The 23,368-nt window shown below is 47.4% G+C and overlaps 1 protein-coding gene across 1 annotated transcript in view; it reads right to left on the bottom strand.

Moving 5' to 3' along the window:
- The window catches only part of DIS3L2 (DIS3 like 3'-5' exoribonuclease 2), a 246,597-nt gene that overhangs the window by 209,768 nt on the left and 13,461 nt on the right, over positions 1-23,368 (bottom strand). Inside the window, exons 3-4 of the mRNA XM_056850570.1 lie at positions 6,730-6,888; positions 4,288-4,427 (exon numbers count right to left, since the gene is read on the bottom strand). Of these exons, the coding sequence (XP_056706548.1) occupies positions 4,288-4,427; positions 6,730-6,888 (299 nt within the window). The remainder of the gene's footprint in view (positions 1-4,287; positions 4,428-6,729; positions 6,889-23,368) is intronic.

Genomic DNA, 23,368 nt, shown 5'->3' with positions numbered 1-23,368 from the left:
ATATCTCAAAAAGGACAGCGCAGTGATGGATAAAGCATAGGAGAGGGCAACCAAGATGATGAGGGGGTTGGAGCCCTTTCTGGAGGAGGGAAGGCTGGAGAATCTGGGACTTTTCAGTTTGGAAAAGAGATGATTAAGGAGTGACTTGACAGGGAAATTGGCTCTCTGGCGAAATAAGGACATCTTATCTTATGACCACACAAAACCCAAAAATAACTGAATCAGTGGCAAGGTCCCTACAGTCAGCAATCAGGTATCGTGAATAGTGTGAAGCTTTCCTTAATGGCTGATTTGGGATGGTTTTATCCAATTTTATTTATTTGTACTCGGTTTTATCCAAATGTATGTTCTTCCTTTTTATATGCCAATAAAGGGTTGTGTTGTGTTGTGTGTGAGTGACTTGATAAGAGGCTTATAAAATGACGCACAAGATGGAGACACAGAGAACTTTTTCTCCTCCTCCCAAAATAATAGAACTCGAAGGTATCCAATGAAGCCGATGGGCAGTAGATTCAGGATGGACAGAAGGAAATACTTCTTTACACAGCGGGTGGTTAAAATGTGGGATTCACTGCCAGAGGATGCACTGGTGGCCACAGGAACAGACAGCTTTAAAAGAGGATTAGACAGATTCATGGAGATCTATAAGTGGCTATTAGCCATGGGGACTAAAGGGAAACTTCACAATCAGAGGCAGTAAACCTCTGAATACCAGCACCAGGAAGCAACATCAGGAGAAGGCCTCAGCCTCTGTGTCCTGTTGTTGGACCCCCAGAGTAACTAGTTGGCCACTGTGTAAGGCAGGATGCTGGACTAGATGGACCACTAGCCTGATCCAGCAGGGCTCATCCTAAGTTCTTATGAAGGCCTGAGTCTCTAAAACCTGTTGCTGTTCCTCCAGAGGAACTGGTTGGCCACTGTGTCAGCCATAATGCTCGACAAGAGGGACTACTGGTCTGATCCAGCAGGGCTCTTCTGATGTTCTTATGAAGGCCTCGGCCTCTATGCCCTGTTGTGGGCACTCCAGAGGAACTGGTTGGCCACTGTGTGAGACAGGATGCTGGACTAGATGGACCCTCACTGGTCTGATCCAGCAGGGCTCATCCTATTTTCTTATGAAGACCTGAGCCTCTACACCTTGTTGTTGGTTCTCCAGAGGAACTGGTTGGCCACTGTGTGAGCCAAAATGCTCAACGAGAGGGACCACCAATCTGACCCAGCAGGGCTCTTCTTTTGTTCTTATAATCATCAGTGACGTCTCTGGAGGACTGCCTTTTCAGTCATCAACCAGAGGCAATTAGCTGCCTTGGAAAGAGCGAGAATGTTTCAGCAGTCCTATTCTCAACATCGAAAAATGTGCAGGCTACAGACCTTGCGCCAAGACTGTCCAGTGTCTTGTCTATTATATTTTCATTCCACCTTTGCTCCGAAAATTTCAATACAGCCATTGGACCATGGCCAATCTGGGAGGAAACAGGCGAAGTTGCACAACTGGCCAGCCAGGTTCTCAAAGCAATTCAGTATAAAAGGCCCACTTGGTGCATTATCACCAAAAGGTCAGCAAATTCAAAATGGAGCAGGTTTGTGAAACACCCCCAGGCAGTTATGACCGGCCTCAAAGCGCATACATGAGCAACACTGAACATACTTCTCCTTGCGGCACTTTTCCTCTGGAAAACAAAAAGGAAAGGAACTCCCCAAGTTTCTCTTCGAAAGCAGATGGGCCTTATTATCTGTGCCGACGAAAATCCTATTTACAATGCTGTGCATTTCACGCTGTGATATCATATCTGGAACCGGCCGCTCTCCCCATCTGCACAGAACAACTGTTCTCACATCTGCATCAGGGGCCGCGGCTCCGGCTGCCCAATCTCATGATGTCATCCCTCGACACCCACACCGCTTTACAATCCCTCGCAAACAATGGCTGCTATATTTATCAGCTTTACAAAAAAAAAATGTATAGGAAGAGATACCGCTTCGAGAAGGGGGGAGGATTCATAAGAAGGCTCTTTTAAGGCCTGGTTCATCACCGCACCTGCCACAGAGCCGCTCAAAGTTGTGAAGGTTTCCTCGTAGAATCTGAGCCGCAGTTTCCTGACCTTCCAAGAACCCATGACGGCAGAGCTGGAAGGGGTCCATTCAGACCCTGAAGCCAACTCCCCAAGGCTAGGTAATCTATACCACGAGCATCCCGGACAGATGCCTCTTCTGGAAAACCTCAGAGGAAGGAGATCCCACAGGCTCCCAGTGTATTCCACTTCTGAGAGCCAGCACGGTGTAAATGAAGAAGAGTTGGTTTTTATATACCGACTTTCTCTACCTTTTTAAGGTAGAATCAAACCAGCTTACAATCTCCTTACCTTCCTCTCCCCACGACAGACACCTTGTGAGGCAGGTGAGGCTCAGAGAGCTCTAAGAGAACTGTGACTAGCCCAAGGTCACCCAGCTGGCTTCATGTGGAGGAGTTGGGAATTGAACCCGGTTTTCCAGATTAGAGTCCACCGCTCTTAACCACTACATCACACTGGCTCTCTACACCCCCAAAGAGTTGGTTTTTAGATCCCAATTTTCTCCACCTTTAAGGACTCTCAAACCAGCTCACAATCACCTTCCCTTCCTCTCCCCACAACAGACACCTTGTGTAGTGGTTGAGAACGGGGGACTCTAATATGGAGAACCAGGTTTGGTTTCCCACTCCTCCACATGAGCAGCAGATTCTAATCTGGTGAACCGGGCTTCATTCCCCACTGCCACATAAGCAGCAGACTGTAATCTGGAGAACTGGGTTTCATTCCCCGCTCCTACAAATGAAGCCCAGTCATAGTTCTCTCCAAACTCTCTCATCCCCACCTACCTCACAAGCCGGTTTGAGACTCCTTACATACAGAAAAGCAGGGTACAAAAACCAACCCTTCTTCTTCTTACTAGTTACAACAGGGATGAAGATCCAAATTTCCCATTGAAGCAGATGTCCAGGAATCATTCAATCCCAATTGAATTAAGCACTGCCTCTCTGATGCACCCAAAAGATCTCTCCTATGTTTGACACCCAACTTCGAATTCCAGGGGAACAGAGTGGGAGCAGGCCAACATCTGATACCTAGCTCCAGAAATCAGTTTGCACTTTATATGTTGTATATTATTGTTGTTTAGTGTATCAGTAGCATTTCTATAAATTTTGCACTTTGTTAATATTTCTCGCTCCTGTACTGATTTCCTAACCTCCAGGTGGTGGCTGGAGACCTGGGATTATAACTGATCTCCAGGTGACAGAGATCAGTCCCCCTGGAGAAAATGGCCGCTCTGGAGGGTGGGCTCGATGGCATTATACCCCACTGAAGCCCCTCCCCTCTCCAAACCCCTCCCTCCTCAGGCTCCACTCCCAAAATCTCCAGGTTATTTCACATGTAGCAGACAACCCTACCCAGCATACATAGGGTTGCCAACCTCCAGGTGGTGGGTGGAGATCTCCCGCTATCACAACTGGTCTCCAGGCGACAGAGATCAGTTCCCCTGGAGAAAATGGCCGCTTTTGAGGGTGGGCCCTGTGGCATTATGCCCACACAATCCACTTTGAGTCTCAGGGAGAAAAGTGGGCTATATAAATAAAGTAAAATATATACGGTAAAAACAATTGTTTTAATGCCCTAACTGTTTGCCAGCTTGAGGAGCCTAAGTGGGGGGAGGAAGGTGGCGTAAAAATATTTTAAATAGATAAAATAAATAAAAACTGTCTCACATACTCATAATTGAACCAGCAGCTTATCTGGACATCAAGCTAAATTTTTCATCGCTGAAAATAACTCTTTATTAATCTGAAACTCATTAAAACATACTAATTGTATGTTTTATTATTTCCTTTTAAACAATAAAATTTATTTTCTTTTAAACAATAAAAATACGTAATCTATGTCTACAGCATACATAAGAATTACCACTCTAGGGCTAGAGATTGCCTTCCACATAAATTTTCATGCCCCAAATTTTGAGTTAAGTGTCATTAAAAGCATTTCACCTGTTCTAGAAAAGAAATATATTTCATTTGAGTTTTTCTTTTAAGATGTCCCTAAAATATTCAAATTTTTCTAATTGTAAACATTGGGAGAAGGCTCAAAAAGGGGGATAAATTTCCCCCCCAACTTTCCCCCCTAGTTTCCCCCCCACGCACACACACTTTAACATCTCTGATCATGGCATCCTCAAATATAAACCCACCGCAACAACAAAGGTACCTGCTTTGTTCAGCGGGGGGAGGGGGGGATCTGCATTCTAAGCTTCAAGTACCTGGATCAGCTGCTTCCTTTTCAGGCCTGCCGAGACCTCCTCCTTTGACATGTAGGCTTCAAACACCTTCTTCCTGCCCCGAGCCGTCTTATTCCGATTCTTCCTGTCACCAGGGGTTGAACAAGTAGCATAGGGGCCTCCTGAAAACAAAATCACAAAAGGCTGTCTTGCATACGCAACAGATCTATTTTAACACTTTGCCAAAGCCCGGTTCAGACACAGTGCCAGTGGGAAGCTTGGACCGTACATCAGATGCCGTAATTTGAAGTGGCTTTTGTATGCCATGGATCATAGAGTTGGAAGGGACCACCAGGGTCATCTAGTCCAACCCCTGCACAATGCAGGACATTCCAAACTACCTCCCCACACACACACCCAGTGACCCCTACTCTGTGCCCAGAAGATGGCCAAGATGCCCTCCCTCTCATGATCTGCCTAAGGTCATAGAATCAACATTGCTGACAGATGGCCATCTAATCTCTTCTTAAAAATCTCCAAGGAAGGAGAGCTTACCACCTCCCGAGGAAGCCGAGGGTAGGTGCTGTCTCACTAACCTATTAGAGATTTTTGAAAGCGTCAATAAGCATGTGGACAGGAATGAGCCTGTGGATATTGTGTATTTCGATTTCCAAAAAGCTTTTGACAAAGTCCCCCACCAAAGACTGCTAAGCAAACTTCATAGTCATGGGATAAGAGGACAAGTCCTCTTATGGATTGAGAGCTGGCTGAAAAATAGGAAGCAGAGAGTAGGAATCAATGGTCAGTTCTCACAATGGCGGGATGTGAGCAGTGGGGTGCCTCAGGGATCTGGGTTGGGACCGGTGCTTTTCAACCTGTTCATCAATGACCTGGAGTTGGGCTTAAACAGTGAAGTAGCCAAGTTTGCAGATGACACCAAATTATTTAGGGTGGTTAAAACAAAATCGGACTGTGAAGAGCTCCAGAAGAATCTCTGCGTACTGGAAGAATGGGCATTAAAATGGCAAATGAGATTCAATGTGAGCAAGTGTAAAGTGATGCATATTGGGGCCAAAAATCCCAACTTCACATATACACTGATGGGATCTGTGCTGGCAGCGACAGACCAAGAAAGGGATCTTGGGGCGGTAGTGGATAGCTCAATGAAGATGTCAACCCAGTGTGCGGCTGCTGTAAAAAAGGCAAATTCCATGCTGGCCATAATTAGACGAGGAATAGAAAATAAAACTGCTGATATCATACTGCCCTTGTACAAATCTATGGTGAGACCACACTTGGAATACTGTGTACAGTTCTGGTCACCACACCTAAAAAAGGATATTACAGAGCTTGAGAAGGTGCAGAAAAGAGCAACCAAAATGATTAGGGGACTAGAGCAACTGTCCTATGGGGAGCGGTTAGGACACTTAGGGCTGTTTAGCTTGGAAAGAAGGCGGCTAAGGGGAGACATGATAGAGGTCTACACAATTATGCATGGTTTGGAGAGAGTGGACAGGGAGACGTTTTTCTCCCTCTCCCATAATACTAGAATACGGGGTCATCTGCTAAAGCTGGAGGGCGAGAGATTCAAAACAGATAAAAGGAAGTATTTTTTCACACAACGCATAGTTAAATTGTGGAACTCCCTGCCCCAGGATGTGGTGATGGCTGCCAGCTTGGAGGGCTTTAAGAGGGGAGTGGACATATTCATGGAGGAGAGGGGTATTCATGGTTATTAGTTAGAATGGATACTAGTCATGCTGCATACCTATTCTCTCTAGTATCAGAGGAGCATGCCTATTATTTTGGGTGTAGTGGAACACAGGCAGGATGGTGCTGATGCAGTAGTCTTGTTTGTGGCTTCCTAGAGGCACCTGGTTGGCCACTGTGTGAACAGACTGCTGGACTTGATGGGCCTTGGTCTGATCCAGCAGGGCCTTTCTTATGTTCTTATGTTAAGCCTGTTCCACTGAGGAACCGCTCTAACTGTTAGAAAATTCTTCCTAATGTCTAGACGGAAACTCTTTTGATTTAACTTCAACCTGTTGGTTCTGGTCCGACCTTCTGGGGCAACAGAAAACAACTTGGCACCATCCTCTATATGACAGCCCTTCAAGAACTTGGTTATCAAATCCCCTCTCAGTCTTCTCTTCAGGCTCACCATACCCAGCTCCTTCAACCTTTCCTCAAAGGACTTGATCTCCAGACCCCTCACCATCTTTGTTGCCCTCCTCTGGACCCGTTCCAGCTTGTCTACATCTTTCTTAAAGATGTACTCTACTCCAACCCCCTGCACAATGCAGGAAATTCACAACTACCTGCTCATTTCCATTGTAGTGGTCACAAGGCAACTGAGCAATTAAGGCAAGGGGTCCCCAACCTTTTTTGAAACTCAGCTCAACTCAACCACCCATCTAGTTGATTTCCCACCAGAGCCTGAAAACATCCTTCAACCTTTGGCAGCACAACGGCCCAAATTCTCACCTCTGGGAGTTCCCAGCTGCCTGAGAGCCACCCTGCAGTCAGAGCTGTTCATCGTATCTGCCTGGGATTCAGAGAGTTGGCGCCTCCGGTCCACATGCGGGGCAGCTCTGGCCGATTCGGAGTTGTTCCTGGTCCTCGCTAGCCCTCGCCTGTCTCCTCCTAGAAGGATCGAAACACAACGTTGTAACTGGGGTTGCCGACCTCCAGGCGGTGGCTGGAGATCTCCTGGGATTACAACTGATCTTTTGGCGATAGAGATCGGCTCACCTCAAGAAAATGGCCACTTCGGAAGGCGGACTCTATGGATACAAATTTTGTAGCAAAACACAGCATAACAGGTTGAGTATCCGGAGATCTGATATCCGGACTGACCCGAAAACCAGACTTTCAGAGCTGGCAAGCAGGCATTACTCACAGGCCCTCAGCAGTGTGCCAATTTGCTTTCCAATGGTTCAATGTACACAAAGTTATTAAAAATATTGTTTAAAATTACATCCAGCCTACATGTATAAAGTATATATAAAACATATCTAAAACAGTGACAGTGGCGCCTGGGAATTATAAGAGCATAAGAAAGGCCCTGCTGAATCAGACCAAGGTCCAGCAGTCTGATCACACAGTGGCCAACCAGGTGCCTCTAGGAAGCCCCCAAACAAGACGACTGCAGCAGCATTGAACTGCCTGTGCTCCACAGCACCTAATATAACAGGCATGCTCCTCTGATCCTGGAGAGAATAGGCATGGATCATGACTAGCATCTATTTTGACTAGTAGCCATGAATACCCCTCTCCTCCATGAACATGTCCACTCCCCTCTTAAAGCCTTCCAAGTTGGAAGCCATCACCACATCCTGGGGCTGGGAGTTCCACAATTTAACTATGTGTTGTGTGAAGAAATACTTCCTTTTATCCGTTTTGAATCTCTCATCCTCCAGCTTCAGCAGATGACACTGCGTTCTGGTATTATGAGAGGGGCATGACTATTCTGTTAGGTACTGTGGAACACAGGCAAGATAATGCTGCTGCAGTTGTCTTGTTTGTGGGCTTCCTAGATAGATGTACCTGGTTGGCCACTGTGTGAACAGACTGCTGCACTTGATAGGCCTTGGTCTGATCCAGCAGGGCTTTTTTTATGTTCAAGCCCAGAGATGTTCAGAGGTGGCGTGCCATCGCCTGCCTCTGCATGGCAACCCTGGATGGCCTTGGTGGTCTCCAGTCCAAGTACTAACCAGGGCCGACCCTGCTCAGCTTCCGAGATCTGATGAGATCAGGCTAGCCTGGGCCATCCAGGTACAGATTCTCTATGTATGAGCAGCTTATTCTTGAGCCTTCACAAAGGGGAACCTGCTGATCCGGATTAACACCTCCCAGGACTGATTCAAACAAGGGGAATTTCCACACAGAAAGCACTTCCTTACTGAAAACAGTGTGAATTGCCACGGGTAACAATCAAGTCCCCACTTATCTCCCAGCGTGCAACAGCAGTTGCCTCCTGGGATGTCCTCTTGCAGTTGACTCTTCTTTCTTATTTTTAATTTTTTTTTTTGTATATAAAAGGGTACAGAAAGAAAAAAGGAGAGATGGGGAAACGGGGTAAAGTATATTTCATTGTCAGGGCCCCGACTTGATCCAGGCTTAACAGAAAAGAAAAAACTAATATCAGAGCTTCTAGCTTTCATCTAAAACAAAGCTTCTTAAAACTCACTAAAACATAATATCTCCCTAAGACCTCAACGTGATTTGATCTAGAAGGAAAGAAGAGGAAGAAGAAGAATTGGTTTTTATATGCCGACTTTCTCTACCACTTAAAGGAGAATCAAACCGGCTTACAATCACCTTCCTCTTCCCCTCCCCACAACAGACACCCTGTGATGTAGGTGGGGCTGAGACAGTGTGACTAGCCCCAAGGTCACCCAGCTGGCTTCATGTGTAGGAGTGGGGAAACAAATCCAGTTCACCAGATTAGCCTCGCTGCTCATGTGGAGGAGAAGGGAATCAAACCCGGTTCTCCAAATCAGAGTCCACCGCTCCAAACCACCACTCTTAACCACTACACCACGCTGGCTCCCTAGTACCCTAACTTCTGTTGTTTAAACTAAACGCTTAAAACCTCCTAAATCTCACTAAACACATTCTTATAAGCCATTGGTATCTTAATGTATAAAGTAATTCATTTATCAAGTGAATAGTAATAATAAAACAATTGCCATTTCATCACAAATTCATCTTGTTGACTCTTCTTTACACAGGTTGCACACCCTACATGACAAATTTTTCTCGGCGTCATGTTTTAAGCAGCCCAACCTAATCATTCCCCTCTTTCTTCCCAGTTTCTTGGTATTGTGAAAACCTGCAGGGCACGGGGACCATAAACGTACAAGGGAGGGAACTGCAGTCCCCACACCCCCGTCCCACAGCCTGGTCAGACTGGGCAGGGGGAAGATTAAGAAAGTTTGGGAAACCCACTTCACGCAATGCTTCCTTTAACATTGAAGGATTCCCTCCAGCTGCTGCTCTTTAAACACAAGTTTATTTTGTACCTGTCATGCCTAGGCAAGTCTATCGTATAAAGTTATATATTATTTATAAGCCCGCAGGATATAGCCGGGCTTGGTACGGACAATAAAAGTAAATCCATTGAGTCTCAAATAATTTTTTCCTCATATTTCCATGCCTCCCTCCTTCGGGGGGAAATGGCTCCTAGAAATACTGCATCTCTAATTAGAAACCTCAACGGGTCTTTTTGACTTCCTGGGAATCTCCCATTGGGGAACCCTTAACTCATACCCTGGACCCACTTGGCTTTATCCCATGGTTGGGCGGGGAAGACAATTGTCAGTTGTGTCGATTTAATTCATGCTTGATTTCCTTTTAGTGACACTCAGAGATACAGCTAGATTCAAGTCCAATGAGCACCTTAGAAACCAGCAAGAATTTCAAGGTATTCGCTTTCAATGATAGGACATTTTGTAGATCATTTATTCATAGGGTTGTCATACGTCGGAATGATAGAGTAGAATCATAGAGTTGGAAGGGACCACCAGGGTCATCTACTCCAACCCCCTGCACAATGCAGGAAATTCACAACTACCTCCCCCCCATCCCCAGTGACCCCTACTCCGTGCCCAGAAGATGGTTAAGATGCCCTCCCTCTCATGATCTGCCTAAGGTCATAGAACAGTGTTGGCGAACCTATGGCACGCGTGCCGGAGTGGGCACTCAGAGCCCTCTGTGGGCACGCGCGCCATCGCCCCAGCACAGAGTTCGCCTGACTTCGTTAGTAGAAAGCCAAAGGGATGCGGGGCCGGGTTGCTCCCCTCCCCCTCTCCACACGCGCCTGAGGGCATTTCTCACATCACCCGCCCTTCTGCCCAGCAGCCCAATGGGAGCGCTTCCTCCCTCCTCCGTCTGGGGTAAGGCGTGTCAAGGAAATGGGACCCCCCTTCCAATTCCTTGTTGCTAAAAAATCTTTGATCCAGGCCTTTGGCCTGGCTGGGGAAATCAAACTGCAAAACATTCCAGGACGCGGCTCAATTAACATTGGTAAAAAATGCAATTGCTTCCCCCATCCGCTGGACCACTTGTTGTCATAGTAATAAATGGTCCTGCAATTAACTCTTATCCTGCCTCAGGGAACCCCAGGTGATCTGCTCTGTAAGCATTTGTCACCTTGGTGTTTTCTGTTACAAGCCGGATGTCATCAATCTTCGGTCAGTTGGCATCTCCGGAATCTCAGTGAGGTTTGAACTCCCCCCCCCCCCCCGAGATCCTGGAAAATAAAAGAGGAACACACACAACTGTGCGTGTGGTGGTCTGGAAACGCAGACAGTATGTCGGATACCATCAATGTATCTGATTCCTGGGGCAGGGATATGCCAAACGGAACTCTTGGAACATTTATTGAATGCTGAACTGATGTGCATCATCGCTTTTGGAACGGGTAACGTTTTTGTAACTTCCTACGCTTTTGCCAAACTCTTGAACCTAAGAATCCTATTGTGTAGCCAGAAAAGACACTGCTGGGGTGCGGAGGACCAGTTACTCTCCCTCTGCTCAATAAAAGAGGAACACCCACTTACCGAGCATGTAATTAGCCTGTGGAACTCCTTGCCACAGGATGTGGTGATGGCATCTAGCCTAGATGCCTTTAAGAGGGGATTGGACTAATTTCTGGAGGAAAAGTCCATCACGGGTTACTAGCCCTGATGGGTATGTGCTACCTCCTCATTATAGATGTGGGCCACTGTGAGATACAGGAGCTGTACTAGATTGTTCAAAAGCATGCCAAATGCAAACTTTTACCTTTCCATAAAAAGTTGTTTGTATCATCGAAAGCTCTGTTATTGTGTGTGTTTTTTAGACAAAAGATGTTAATGTATGAGTTGTTTTTTCTAAACTAAAACCTCAGTAATCAGGTTAAATTGCCCTGTTGGCACTTGGTGATAAATAAGTGGGTTTTGGGTTGCAGTTTGGGCACTCGGTCTCTAAAAGGTTCGCCATCACTGTCATAGAATCAGCATTGCTGACAGATGGCCAATCTAGCCTCTGCTTCAAAACCTCCAGGGAAGGAGCGTTTACCACCTGCCGAGGAAGCCTGTTCCAGTGTGGAACCGCTCTAACTGTCAGATAGTTCTTCCTAGTGTCTAGACGGAAACTCTTTTGATTTAATTTCAACCCGTTGCTTCTGGTCCGACCTTCTGGGGCAACAGAAAACAACTCGTAAGAAGGAGGAGTCTCAAACTACCTTACAATCTCCTTCCCTTCCTCTCCCCACAAAAGACACCTTGGGGCTGAGAGAGTTCGGAGAGAACCGTGACTGTCCCAAGGTCACCCAGCTAGTTGCATGTGGAGAAGTGGAGAAACCCGGATTTCCAGATTAGAGTCCGCTGCTCATGTGGAGGAGTGGGGAATCAAACCGGGTTCTCCAGATTAGAGTCCGCCGCTCTTAACCACCACGCCAGGCTGTAAGCAATTTGACGGCACTTAACACACACATGCACAAGCTTGCAAGAGTCAACGCTCCCTTTGCCAGATACGCAAATGTACCTCCTATCTGACAAAGGCAGAAACTCAAAAGCTTATACCCAAATTTCATTGGTCTCCAAGGTGCTACTGTACTCGAATCTAGCTGTTCCACTATAGACTAACCGGGCTACCCTCTGAAACTATCTTTCAGGGAGATACAAGCCACTTATTTTGAAAGTGTGGAAGTCCAGCCAAACGGAGAACTCTCCAGCGAGAAGGCGCTCTGGAGTTCGCCTCCTGGCGCGACTAGGAAAGCTACGTGATATACTGAAGATATAAGCAGAGAATCCAAGTACAAGCTTGGGGTTCCTCCAAAAAGCTGACAATTCAGATTCCAGGCCTCTTAACTAGGGGCAAAACCCAGATATACGGAACTGCCTTACAAAGAATCAGATCAGCAGCCCCCCCTGGCCGTGTTTGGCCTCCGCTGGCAACCCACCCTCCCAAGAGATAAGCCGAGGTCCTGCCGGACCTGCCGGCAAAGGTGACTCATGGGATGAGGCCACAGATTTGACCTGGGACGGTTCCACCCGTGCCCCAGCCCAGCTCTTCCACCGAACCGACAGCTGAAAAAGGGAGGCACCTCAAACTCTAGACCAGCGGTCCCCAGCCCTTTCGAGCCGGCGGGCACCGTTGGCATTCTGACACGATGGGGTGGGCGTGGCCACAAAATGGCCACCAGAGAACCGCTCCCACAGGGGGCGGAGCCAACGGCTGCCGCAACTTCAATCCGGTCGCCTAGTAACGATCCCTTATTTTTAACATAATTTTTTTAAATTTCATAAATGTGAAAAAACAAAACATAACATAAAAACCCATCACCCCCCTCCAACCCGCTTTATATACCCCCAGTGCATGACGTCCGCTAGAGTATTACCCAAATCCAAATTTTACATTACTTCCCCTATTACAGTACTCAAATATTATAACCTTTTCACAACAGTTCTAAAATCCACCTTCGCATATTTAGCTAAATACACAAATGCCAAGCTCCGTTTCTTCCCAAATTCTTCCATATCCTTTCCCTGTAATCCATTTGTTAGCTTAGCCATCTGTATATACTCTATTAATTTTTCTCTCCAATCTTTCTTCGACAAATTTTTATCCGCCTTCCAGGATTTTGCAATAATTATTCTTGCCGCTGCAAAACAATATTGGCAGATTGTTTTATCTTCCACATCCATTCCCTCTTTAAATAAACCTAGTAAACACTCTTCTAGTAACGATCCCTGAGGTGTGGCGGCAGCTGGGGCTGAATCAACCTTTTCAAAAATCTGCACAGCCAATCCAATGTCCAGTGGTCAATCAGTAGCCTTGTTGGGCAAAAGCCTACCTAGAATCATAGAGTTGGAAGGGGCCATAAAGGCCATCTAGTCAACTCCCTGCTTAATGTAGGATCAGCCTAGAGCATCCCTGACAAGTGTTTGTCCAGCCTCTGCTTGAAGACTGCCAGTGAGGGGGAGCCCACCACCTCCCTAGGGAGCTGATTCCACTGTCGAACAACTCTTTCTGGAAAACCTTTTCCCTAATATCCAGCCGGTACCTTTCCGCCAGCAATTTAAACCCATTATTGTGAATCCTGTCCTCTGCTGCCATCAGGAACAGCTCCCTGCCCTCCTCTAAGTGACAGCCCTTCAAATACTTCAGGAGAGCAATCATGTCCCCCCTCAACCTCCTCTTCTCCAGATTAAGCATTGCCAAGTCCCTTAGCCTTTCCTCCTAGGGCTTGGTCTCCAGGCCCCTGATCATCCTCGTCGCTCTCCTCCGCGCCAGCTCCATACTGTCCTCATCCTTTTTGAAGTGAGGCCTCCAGAACGGCACAGAATATTCCAGGTGCGGCCTGACCAATGCAGTGTACAACAGAACTATGACATCTTGCGATCTGGATGTTATGCCTCTGTTGATGCACCCCAAGATCCCATTAGCTTTTTTTGTCACTGCATCACGCCGGCTGCTCATATTTAACTTACGGTACCCCAAGATCTTGTTCACACACACTGCTACCCAGAAGGACATCCCCCATGCGGTATGCATGGCCCTCCTTTTTGTCCCCACCCACCTTCTAAAAACACTTGGTGGGCACTTGGGAAGGGGTCAGAGGGTACCACATCAGGGACCCCTGCTCTAGAAGGCCAATGCCAGTTTCCTAGAATATCGCTGACTTGGGACACAGCTTCAACACCGCCGCAGTCGGTGCACCAGCCAACTGAGCACCAGCCGAGCCTAAAAAAGACAACGCTGGATCTGTGCCCGCTCAATGTCTCAAAAGCTCAATCGAGGGGTGTTTTCGCTGGCCGGTGAACTTTTCATCTTTGCTGCTGAGATTACAGTTATTTACGTCTTCGACGCAGTTCTCCCGAGACGAGAGAAGCTATTCAAAAGCATTGTTAAAGCGCTGTATCGTTCCCAGGTGACACGCTACCAAGCAATGTATTCTGACCGTCGGCTCTCAATTGTTCCTTTCGGTTTTTGAAACAAATCTGGCACAAAAGCGTTTGGCGCAAAAGAGAACAAAGTTGCCCATTGTTTGGTAGCTCTCCCCACCTAAAGCGCTTCCATCCAGCACCGAATGAGGTTAGCCATGAGTCGGCAGGCGTCAGACCCATCCGACGTCTTCCACATTTAATCGAAAGTGTTGTCGCGGTTCCCAGTATGAGGTCATGATCCAGTTAGGGATGAAGGAAGCTTAAGTTTAAAAGAGAGGGGGAAAACCTTCCACGTTGCTAACAAGAATTCGGAGAGGGACATAAGAACATAAGAAAGGCCATGCTGGATCAGACCAAGGTCCAAGCCTGATCATCTGCAACTGTCCACTTCACCTGCCTATTTTGTTTTCATGGGCCCGCTGAGTTAGCCGAGACAGCATTCTTCATACAGAGATGCGTTCAAATAGAGCAACAACAAAAAATCCGATAGAGCAATGCCTTTGTACAAATGGGGGGCAGCAGGACCAGAAGCACATACATGAACACATGAAGCTGCCTTATACTGAATCAGACCCTCAGTCCATCAGCAGCGGCTCTCCAGGGTCTCAGGCAGGGGTCTTTCACATCACCTACTTGCCTAGTCCCTTCAACTGGAGATGCCAGGGATTGAACCTGGGACCTTCTGCATGCCAGGCAGAGGCTTTACCACTGAGCCACAGTTCTTCACACAGCACACAGTTACATGGTGGAACTCGCTGCCACATGATGTAGTCATAATTGCCAACTTGGAAGGCTTTAGAATGGGAAGTGGACAAACTCACAAAGGACGGGACTCTCCATGGCTACTAGTCATGACTGATATCTACTCTCTCCAGGGCCAGAGGCAGTATCCCTCTTTGTATCAGTTGCTGGGGAGCAGTCAGAGCAGTTCCTCAGTGGAACAGGCTTCCTCGGGAGGTGGTGGGCTCTCCTTCTTTGGAGGTCTATAAGCAGAGGCTAGATGGCCGTCTGTCAGCAAGGCTGATGCTGTGAACTTAGGCAGATCATGAGAGGGAGGGCAGGAAGGGTTGCATCAGTGCTTGGCTCTCATGGCCCTTTCTTACATGCCCAGAGTAATGCCGATCACCACTTTGGAGTCAGGAAGCCATTTTCCTCCAGACCAAATTGCCCAGGGATCATGGAGGGTTTTGTTGCCATCTGCTGGGCATGGAGCAGGGGTAACTGGGGGTGTCGGAGTGTGGGAGGTAGTGGTGAATTTCCTGCATTGTGCAGGGGGTTGGACTAGATGACCCTGGTGGTCCCTCCCAACTCTATGATACTCCGATTCTAAAGGTGCTGTTGTGGCCGTCCTGCTCATGGGCCACTGTGTGAACAGCATGCTGGACAAAATGGGCTTTTGGTCTGATCCAGCAGGGCTCTTCTTATGCAAGAATCACGGTAGAAACAAACACTGGTGGAGGCCGGTCTAGGTTCCTCCCTTATTATGCTCACTGCTTACGCCCATGCACACGCTCGTGAAGAAAGCGCCTGACGTGCACCAGCAGAGCATGGCCAGGACTTCCTCTGTGATTCACACTGTGAGGAAAGGGGTTACAGGAGTTCTAAGAATAAAAGAATCACAGAGTTGAAAGGGATGACCAGGGTCATCTAGTCCAACCCCCTGCACAATGCAAGAAATTCACAACTGCCTCCCCCCCCCGCACACCCCCAGTGACGCCCACTCCATGCCCAGAAGATGGCCAAGATGCCCTCCCTCTTCATCATCTGCCTAAGGTCATAGAATCAGTATTGCTGACAGATGACCATCTAGCCTCTTCTTAAAAACCTCCAGGGAAGGAGAGCTTACCACCTCCCGAGGAAGCCGGTTCCACTGAGGAACCGCTCTAACTGTTAGAAAATTCTTCCTAATGACTAGCTGGAAACTCTTTTGATTTAATACCAGGTAAAATACTAGAGCAGATAGTTAAACAGACGGTCTGTAAGCACTTAGAAAGAAATGCCATGCTCACTGACAGTCAACATGGGTTTCTCAAAAACAGGTCATGCCAAACTAATCTCATATCTTTTTTTTTTTTTCAAAAGAGTGACAAGTATGGTAGATGAAGGGAATGCAGTAGATGTAGTGTACCTTGATTTCAGTAAAGCCTTTGATAAAGTCCCCCATGATCTTCTTGAAACAAAGCTAGTAAAATGTGGGCTGGACACTGCTACTGTTAGGTGGATTACTTATTACATAGAAATTACTTAGACATGAAAGGGAATGGGGAAAAAAAGATGGATAGCCACTTAAAGATGCCCAAAGGCACATGCCAGGCAAGTCGAAAGAGAGTGTGGAGGTGTTTCTATGCTAATGCTAGAAGCCTCCAAGCAAAAATGGGGGAATTAGAGTGCATGGTTTTAAGAGAAAACATAGATATAGTGAGCATTACAGAAACCTGGTGGAGGGGAGAGAACCAGTGGGATACAGTCATCCCTGGTTACAAACTGTATAGAAATGACAGGGAAGGGCATATTGGAGGGGGTGTTGCTATGTATATCAAGGAAGGCATAGTGTCTAATAAGCTAGAGACCATAAAAAGGGCAGACTCGTCCACAAGGGATCTTGGGGCGGTAGTGGATAGCTCAATGAAGATGTCAACCCAGTGTGCGGCTGCTGTAAAAAAGGCAAATTCCATGCTGGCCATAATTAGACGAGGAATAGAGAATAAAACTGCTGATATCATACTGCCCTTGTACAAACCTATGGTGAGACCACACTTGGAATACTGTGTCCAGTTCTGGTCACCACACCTAAAAAGGATATTACAGAGCTTGAGAAGGTGCAGAAAAGAGCAACCAAAATGATTAAGGGACTAGAGCAACTGTCCTACGGGGAGCGGTTAGGACGTTTAGGGCTGTTTAGCTTGGAAAGAAGGCGGCTAAGGGGAGACATGATACAGGTCTATAAAATTATGCATGGTTTGGAAAGAGTGGACAGGGAGACGTTTTTCTCCCTCTCCCATAATACTAGAACACGGGGTCATCTGCTAAAGCTGGAGAGCGAGAGATTCAAAACAGATAAAAGGAAATATTTTTTCACACAACGCATAGTTAAATTATGGAACTCCCTGCCCCAGGATGTGGTGATGGCTGCCAGCTTGGAGGGCTTTAAGAGGGGAGTGGACATATTCATGGAGGAGAGGGGTGTTCATGGTTATTAGTTAGAATGGATACTGGTCATGCTGCATACCTATTCTCTCTACTATCAGAGGAGCATGCCTATTATTTTGGGTGTGGTGGAACACAGCCAGGATGGTGCTGCTGCATTAGTCTTGTTTGTGGCTTCCTAAAGGCACCTGGTTGGCCACTGTGTGAACAGACTGCTGGACTTGATGGGCCTTGGGCTGTTCCAGCAGGGCCTTTCTTATGTTCTTATGGATTGGTAACTGGTTGACCAACCGAACCCAAAGGGTGCTCATTAATGGCACAACTTCATCCTGGAGAGGAGTGACCAGTGGGGTACCACAGGGGTCTGCCTTGGGACCAGTACTATTTAATATTTTTATAAATGACTTGGATGATGGAATAGACAGCACGCTAATCAAATTTGCAGATGACACCAAGTTAGGATGGGTAGTTAATACCCTGGAGGGTAGGGTCAGAGTTCAGAATGATCTCGATAGACTGGAGAGCTGGGCCATAAGCAATAAAATGGATTTCAATAGGGAGAAGTGTAAAGTACTTCACCTAGGCAGAAACAACATAAGGCACAGGTACAGGATGGGAGAGAGTTGGCTTGACAACAGTACATGTGAAAGAGATCTGGGAGTCTTAGTGGACCACAAACTGAACATGAGTCAACAGTGTTATATGGCAGCTAAGAAGGCCAATGCAATTCTGGGCTGCATCAATAGGAGTATTGTGTCTAGAGCAAATTCCCATCCTTCTCATCGTCTGTCTCAGGTCATAGAATCAGCATTGCTGACAGATGGCCATCTAGCTTCTGCTTAAAGACCTCCAGGGAAGGAGAGCCCACCACCTCCCGAGGAAGACTGTTCCACTGAGGAACTGCTCTCACTGTTAGAAAGTTCTTCCTAATGTCTAGACGGAAACTCTTTTGATCTAATTTCAACACGTGGGTTCTGGTCTGACCTTCTGGGGCAACAGAAAACAACTCGGCACCCTCCTCTATATGACATCCCTTCAAATACTTGAAGATGGTTATCATATTTGTTGCTTCACCATCTTTGTTGCTCACAGGGGAACAGCCTGGTGGTTGGCACCGATACTGCTTGCCCACCGGCCCTCGCTCGACCCAAAATTTTTCAAATGTTTAATTTTTTTTCCCTGTTCGCCACCTTGAGGACCCTGATCGGGTGGAAAGGCAGCAATAAAAAAGGATGAAATACTTCCGTTGGGCAGTGGTATGAGAAGGTGTGGGACCTTTTAATTTTCGATATCTTCACAACTTTAAAGGAGCAAATAACTTATCTTACTCTACGAACTTTTTAAAATAGACGGCTCCCTTTTCAGTCTGTGGCGAAGGGAGCATTGCCCATGAAGCTATCGCATGATTTGCATTGATTAAGTTCTGCTACGCAAACACAACAAATGGTACAATCACTGTAAAAAGCACTAATGTATAATATAGATCAAGTGTTGGAACATACCTCGACTGTACTAGTGTGTTTAACCTACTGTTGTTGAATTTTTTTATTTTGTTGTTGTTCTTATAAATAGAAGAAGAAGCAGAAGAAGAAGAAGCAGCAGCAGAAGAAGAAGCAGCAGAAGCAGAAGAAGCAGAAGAAGCAGGAGATTTTGTTTAAGGAGTTAAATAAAGAGGGTTTTTAAAAAGGGGTTAAATAAATAAATAAATAAATAATACATAGCTTTACGGTCTCAGAGCAATTCCAGCAAGAATGCCTTGTAGATGCATAAGTGCGGCCCGCAAGTCTTTAAAGACCTCGCCATCAGTGAAAGCGCTCACACTTTGCACTCAGAACCTCTCCAGTTCAATCCCCAACATCTCCAGCTTAAAAGGGGACCTCACGTAGTGGGACTTGGAAAGACCCGAGACCTCGGAGAGCATGTGCCAGTCAACAGAGCCTTTAAATCAATGCTCTTGGCCCAGCACGTTACAGAGTTTCCCAACCTCCGCCCTGCTAAACCGCTTCAATCGGTTGCGGCATTACATAAAGAGAAGAAGTCGCCAAATGAAAATCCCACAGTGTTTAATTACTATTCTTATATCTGGTAGCAAGGACGCTGCCGACAGCAAGCTGAGCAAACAATGGCAATGTGATCCTGACTGTGAGTCGCATCAACACACATAAAACTCTGGAGGGTCAGAAGTGTCGGTTTTGTTTTATCAAAAACAAAACAAGAATTTGGGAGATTAAATACGCCACTTTAAAAAAAAACGAGCAAATTCTTTGCTTTTTTTTAGACAGACAGCTGTTGGTTATGCACTCTGCTCGCAGGGAGGAATGGTTGTGTACCAGAAAGCCCTCCTGGGAGTTGGGGACAAAAGAAGAAGAGTTGTTTTTTTATATGCCGACTTTCTCTACCACTTAAGGAAGAATCAAACCGGCTTACAATCGCCTTGCCTTCCCCTCCCCACAACAGACACCCTGTGAGGTAGGTGGGGCTGAGAGTGTTCGGAGAGAACTGCGACTAGCCCAAGGACAGCCAGCAGGCTTCGTGGCTCTCATCCAGGAACACCAAGCCAAACACAGACACCCACATCACACTGCCAACCCGTCTCCGCACCAAGTCATGCATCAACAGTTCCTAGCCATGAAAATTAAACAAAGTCTCCATGTCTGAAAGCAGGGTACTTCTGAATAACAGATACCAAAACTAAGAAGAAGAGTTGGTGTTTATACGCCGATTTTCTCTACCTTTAAGGAGTCTCAAACCGGCTTACAATCTCCTTCCCTCCCTCTCGCCACAACAGACACCCTGTGAGGTAGGTGGGGCAGAGATTTTGGAGAGAACTGTGACTGGCCCAAGGTCACCCAGAAGGCTTCATGTGGAGGAGTTCACCAGATTAGAGTCCCGTTCATGAGGAAGAGCAGGTAATCAAACCTGGTTCTCCAGATTAGAGTCCGCCGCTCTTAGCCAATACACCATGCTGCCTGTCTGTGGGGAGAGGACAGTTCCCACTGGGGGAGGGTTAACCTCCCTATTTCCCCCCCCCCTTTTTTTTTAATTATAGTATTTTTTTTCTGTAAACCTGGGGCTTTTTCAGGTTTGTAGAAAAATCTGTCTTGTCTGTTCATGGCCCCAATCTCCAGATTTAAATATCCACAGATGGGGCCATGTACAGAATTAGATATATTGAGGTATGGTACAATTTGAAGAGCCCCATGGTGCAAAGTGCAGTCAAAGCTCTGATCACAACCTGAGTGCGATCCCTACAGAAGTCAGGTTCAGGTAGCCGGCTCAAGGTTGACTCAGGCTTCCATCCTTCCAGGTAAAATGAGTACCCAGCTTGCTGGGGGCAAAGTGTGGACGACATGGGAAGGCAATGGCAAACCACCCTGTAAACACAGTGTGTCTAGTAAATGTTGTGATGTGACGTCACCCCGCGGTTCAGTAATGACCCGGTACTTGCACATAAGAACATAAGAAAGGCCCTGCTGAATCAGACCAAGCTGCATCAAGTCCACCAGTCTCTTCACACAGTGCCTACAGGAAGCCCACAAACAAGACGACTGCAGCAGCAGCATCCTGCCTGTGTTCCAGTGCACCTAATGTAACAGGCATGCTCCTCTGGTACTGGAGAGAATAGGCACGCATCATGACTAGTAGCCATTTTTACTAGTAGCCATGAATACTCCTCTCCTCAAGCCTTCCAAGTCGGCAGCCATCACCACATCCTGGGGCAGGGAGTTCCCTGTGGAACTCCCTTTACAATTTGAAGAATAAAATTATGTGCCTTAAAAAAAAGTGGCTTCCATAACCCTGCAGGTAAGTCTGACACCTTAGGACCGTGTTGGCGAACCTATGGCACGCGTGCCCAACTTGGCACGCAGAGCCCTCTTGGAAGGGTGTGGCCAAGGGACAAACAGCTGCCGAGCGCATTGCTGCAGCACTGCCCGGGCTAGGCGTGCAAACCGGGCCAGCGGAGAGCGGGGCCTGTGGGGCGCCCCCCACCCCGTGCTTCTGCATTTTGCATGCGGGGGCGCAACGGGGGCTTTTGCACGGGCTCCGCCTAAATAGGCAGCGAAGCGCGGCGGGGAAAAGCTGGACGGCGGGGGCTGGATCGGTTCAAAGCCCCCCCTTTCCTGGGCGGCTGGGGCTTTGGTTCAAAGCCCCCCCTCCTTTCCTGGACTCTGGGCTGCGGGGTCTTGGTGTTGGCACTTTGGGATAAATAAGTGGGTTTTGGGTTGCAGTTTGGGCACTTGGTGTCTAAAAGGTTCGCCATCACTGCCTTAGGAGCATGCCTGGGCACCCGAGCGTATCCAAACGAAGTCATAACTAATGAGAACTGGGATGAGCCGAGCGCCGAAGAGCTGCAGCGCTGCTGCAAGACTGAAAGATAGTGCCATTCTGGCTGATCGGCGGAGGCTTGGCAGCAAAAGCCATTTAGTAGCAGGGGGCTGAAAGTTTATCAAAACAGTTCCCGCACTCCAGTGGAGAGGAATAGCAACATCTGCCTTGTCAGGGAGGGGCCGAGCCACACTGATGGCGTTTCAGGACTCTCCGTGAACTCGCTCCACCCTGCTTCTGACCCTGCGGCCACCTCCTCAGCCCGGCCAGCTCACCCCCTATTGGTCCCGGGCTCTCGGTGTGGATCTCGCCTTGCGGCTGCCCTACTCCCACCCCTCCCCTGGAGACACCGGTTTCCCCTTTCTCTCTTCAGGGTCATGGTACTATAAAAAGCCTCAGAGATGCATCACAATGGATACCACCCCAAAAGAAAGAAAAAAACCAAAGTTGTGGTATATACTACTTTGCTTTCTTTGGACAAAAATGCCCAGAGGAGGTCCTTAAAGACTGCTGGAGTATGAAAGGCGGCTAGACCAGCCATGAGACTAGAGCTCAGCAGGAAGGGAGGAGCTGTGGCTCAGTGGCAGAGCCTCTACTTGGCAGGCAGAAGGTCCTAAGTTCAATCCCTGGCATTTCCAGTTAAAGGGACCAGACAGTAGGTGATGTGAGATACCCTGGAGAGCTGATGTGAAAGACCCCTGCCTGAGACCCTGGAGAGCCACTGCTGGTCTGAGTAGACAATACCAACCTTGATGGACCAAGGGTCTGATTCAGCAGAAGGCAGCTTCATGTATTCAGGATAAGCAATTCCGCAGTGTAGCACTCTACACTCAAACACGCTACACGTATGCTCAACACTCTACAAAGAGAGGGCGGTGGCTCAGTGGCAGAGCATCTGTTCGGCATGTAGAAGGTCCTAAGTTCAATCCCCGGCATTTCCACTGAAAAAGACCAGACAGTAGGTGATGTGAGAGACTCTGGAGAGCCACTGCCAGTCTGAGTAGACAATACCAACCTTGATGGACCAAGGGTCTGATTCAGTAGAAGCCAGCTTCATGTGTCTGCATATGTGTTTGGGGAGGGACCGTGGCTCAGTGGCGGAGCATCTGCTTGGCATGCAGAAGGTCCCAGGTTCAATCCCCGGCATCTCCAGTTAAAGGGACCAGGCAGGTAGGTGGTGTGAAAGACCTCAGCCTGAGACCTTGGAGAGACAAATGGTTTTAAAAAATTTCAATAAAACCAAACGTGTTTGGTTTTATTGAATTTTTAAAAACTATTTGTATTGTATTAAATTACTGCAGGCCATTTGTCAACCTTCTTTGGATCCCTGGTTTTTCTAAGTTGAGGTTTTTCTTCCCCTTTCTGTTTTGGTTTTGGCTGCTGCGCCCACCATGCCATGTCAGAATTCCAAATGTGCCCGCAGATTCAAAAAGGTTGCGGACTCCAATTCTACACGCAAGGGAAAATTGCTAACAGGCAAACTACTGGTCAAAATCGTGAACACACACACATGAACCCATGAAGCTGCCTTCTACTGAATCAGACCCTTGGTCCATCAAATGCAGTATTGTCCACTCAGACCAACAGCGGCTCTCCAGGGTCTCAGGCTGAGGTCTTTCACATCACCTACTCACCTATTCCCTTTAACTGGAGATGCCGGGGATTGAACCTGGGACCTTCTGCGTGCCAAGCAGATGCTCCACCACTGAGCCACA

Source organism: Euleptes europaea, chromosome 5 (genome assembly GCF_029931775.1).
Source record: "Euleptes europaea isolate rEulEur1 chromosome 5, rEulEur1.hap1, whole genome shotgun sequence".
Lineage (NCBI taxonomy): Eukaryota > Metazoa > Chordata > Lepidosauria > Squamata > Sphaerodactylidae > Euleptes > Euleptes europaea.
Note: the sequence above shows the minus strand (reverse complement) of the source record. Positions and strands in the feature narration are given on the sequence as shown.